At 50.4% G+C, this 2,209-nt stretch overlaps 1 protein-coding gene across 3 annotated transcripts in view; it reads left to right on the top strand.

Moving 5' to 3' along the window:
- The window catches only part of mid2 (midline 2), a 55,813-nt gene extending 54,160 nt beyond the window's left edge, over nucleotides 1–1,653 (top strand). For all 3 annotated transcript variants that reach the window (XM_083685573.1, XM_083685571.1, XM_083685572.1), the window contains 2 exons: nucleotides 558–765; nucleotides 1,223–1,653. In XM_083685573.1, the coding sequence (XP_083541699.1) occupies nucleotides 558–765; nucleotides 1,223–1,625 (611 nt within the window). In that variant the 3' untranslated portion in view covers nucleotides 1,626–1,653. The remainder of the gene's footprint in view (nucleotides 1–557; nucleotides 766–1,222) is intronic.
- Nucleotides 1,654–2,209: the final 556 nt, after the last annotated feature.

Raw genomic sequence — 2,209 nt, 5'->3', positions numbered from 1 at the left:
TTATGGGCCAGGGAGAAGAGGCGGGGCTGGGGGCTGGGGGCTGGGGGGTGCCATTGTTGCTCATTAAGCCCAGGGAAGAAGATTGGAGGTGTCAAAGTTAAATGTCAGGTCCGCGAGGGATCCCCAAAGCCCCCCCCCCCCCCACACACACACACACACACACACACACACGCACACAGAGAGGGGCGCTGTGAAGAGTTTTACCATATGACCTTGGTATTATCCCCTCCACTTCTCCCCTCTCTCTCTTCCCTTTTCAGCCCTCCAGGTTTTCAACCCAATCACCCCCAAATTGCAGGTGGTGGCGTATGGAAATTATACCCACTGAACAACGTTGGTTGTTTTATTACTATTATTAGGTGGGGAAGAAAAAGTCATATTTCTGAATGCCATCGCAGAGACGATGTTTGTGTGTTGAGTTGAGCTGCGGCTGGCTGCTGATTTCAAACAGTAACTTGAGGCTGGCGCTTTGAAGCTGAACATCTCGTCTCTCTCTCTCTCTCCCTCCCCCTCCCTCCCTTCCCCCTCTTCTCTTTCTCTCATCTGTGCCTCCTCAGGTCAGCCTTTCAAGCTGGATCCGAAAACGGCCCACAAGAAGCTGCGTCTGTCCAACGACTGCCTGACCATGGAGAAGGATGAGAGCTCGCTGAAGAAGAGCCACACCCCGGAGCGCTTCAGCAGCACGGGCTCCTACGGCGCCGCCGGCAACGTCTTCATCGACAGCGGCTGCCATTACTGGGAGGTGTTGCTGGGCGCCTCCACATGGTGCGTGGAGATTAACACGCGGTTCACTCACTGTCGCGGAGGCTGGCGGAGGTGGAAATAAGAGGACCGCTCCTTGTAATGCATGGAACGGAATGGTGTCAAACACTCACGTTACGATGAGCCCATCCTCCGATTTCCACCTCTGCCAGCCTCCCCTGGTTCACTGTTACGGAGTAACCTTACACCACATATTATCCTTTTTATATCACTAATTATATCCCCTCATATGCACATACACATTCCTGACAGTCCCCTTGGGCCTTTAAACATGCAATACATAATGGCATAATGTTGCCCTGCAATAGCAATACAATATATTTTCATATATAATTGTTTTCATATGTCCTAAGCCATGTAGATTCTCCCTGTGGAACATTATCTACTTGCTCTGACAAAATACTCCAAAAACCTCGCGAGTCAGTCATTGGACCCTAACAACAAACCCCTCCTTCTACAGGTACGCGGTGGGCGTGGCCTACAAGTCGGCCCCCAAGAACGAGTGGAGCGGCAAGAACTCGTCGTCCTGGGTGCTGTCGCGCTGCAACAACAACTTCATGGTGCGTCACAATGGCAAGGAGATGCTGGTGGAGGCCAGCATGCAGCTCAGACGCCTGGGCGTGCTCCTGGACTACGACAACAACACACTGTCCTTCTACGACGCCATGAACTCCCAGCACCTGCACACCTTCGACATCTCCTTCCTGCTTCCCGTGGCGCCCACCTTCATGATCTGGAACAAGTCTGTGATGATCCTTTCAGGCCTGCCGGTGCCCGACTTCGTGGACTGCCCCGAGCAACAGGAGGGCCTGTGTCGCCAGCAGGAGTCGCCCTACGTGTCGGGCATGAAGGGCTGTCACTGACTGTGAGACTCATAGGTGGGCGGGCGGGCGGGCGCTGGTCACTGAGACTGGGACTGGGGGGGCGCTGGCCGTTGATTGGACTAGGCTGGGCTCACTTCCTGGTTTTCTGGGCCAATGGGGGGGGGGGGGGGTCTTCTTCCTCTATTTTTGCTTCCTCTTCCTGGTCTTATCCGGGTCCTTGTACTTTTTCGTTCATGGGTTGCAGTACCATTGGCTACTCCGTTCTAAGTTTGAGGATGTGTTTCTGTTGTTTATGATATTACAAAAATCACACAAGCTTGACTTGCATTACGTGACTACTGGTCTTGTATTATAAGAAGTTTTATTGATAATGATTCAATAGAGGAAAACATGTTAATTATTTATGAATAATAAGTTGGTTTGCTTTTCTTTCTTTTGTTAATCTCAATGTATTGATAATGCACATTTTAGATTGACCTTCATTTCCCCGGTGTGTAAAAAAACATATAAGACGACAAAACTGATTTTGGGCAGGGTTATTCTTCCTATAGGTCGTATGGTGAATTTATCTTGTATAGAAAGGGGATATGATTATGATGTGTAACTGTTGGAAAAAGCTCACA

Source organism: Argentina silus, assembly GCF_951799395.1.
Source record: "Argentina silus genome assembly, chromosome: 15".
NCBI lineage: Eukaryota > Metazoa > Chordata > Actinopteri > Argentiniformes > Argentinidae > Argentina > Argentina silus.
Note: the sequence above shows the minus strand (reverse complement) of the source record. Positions and strands in the feature narration are given on the sequence as shown.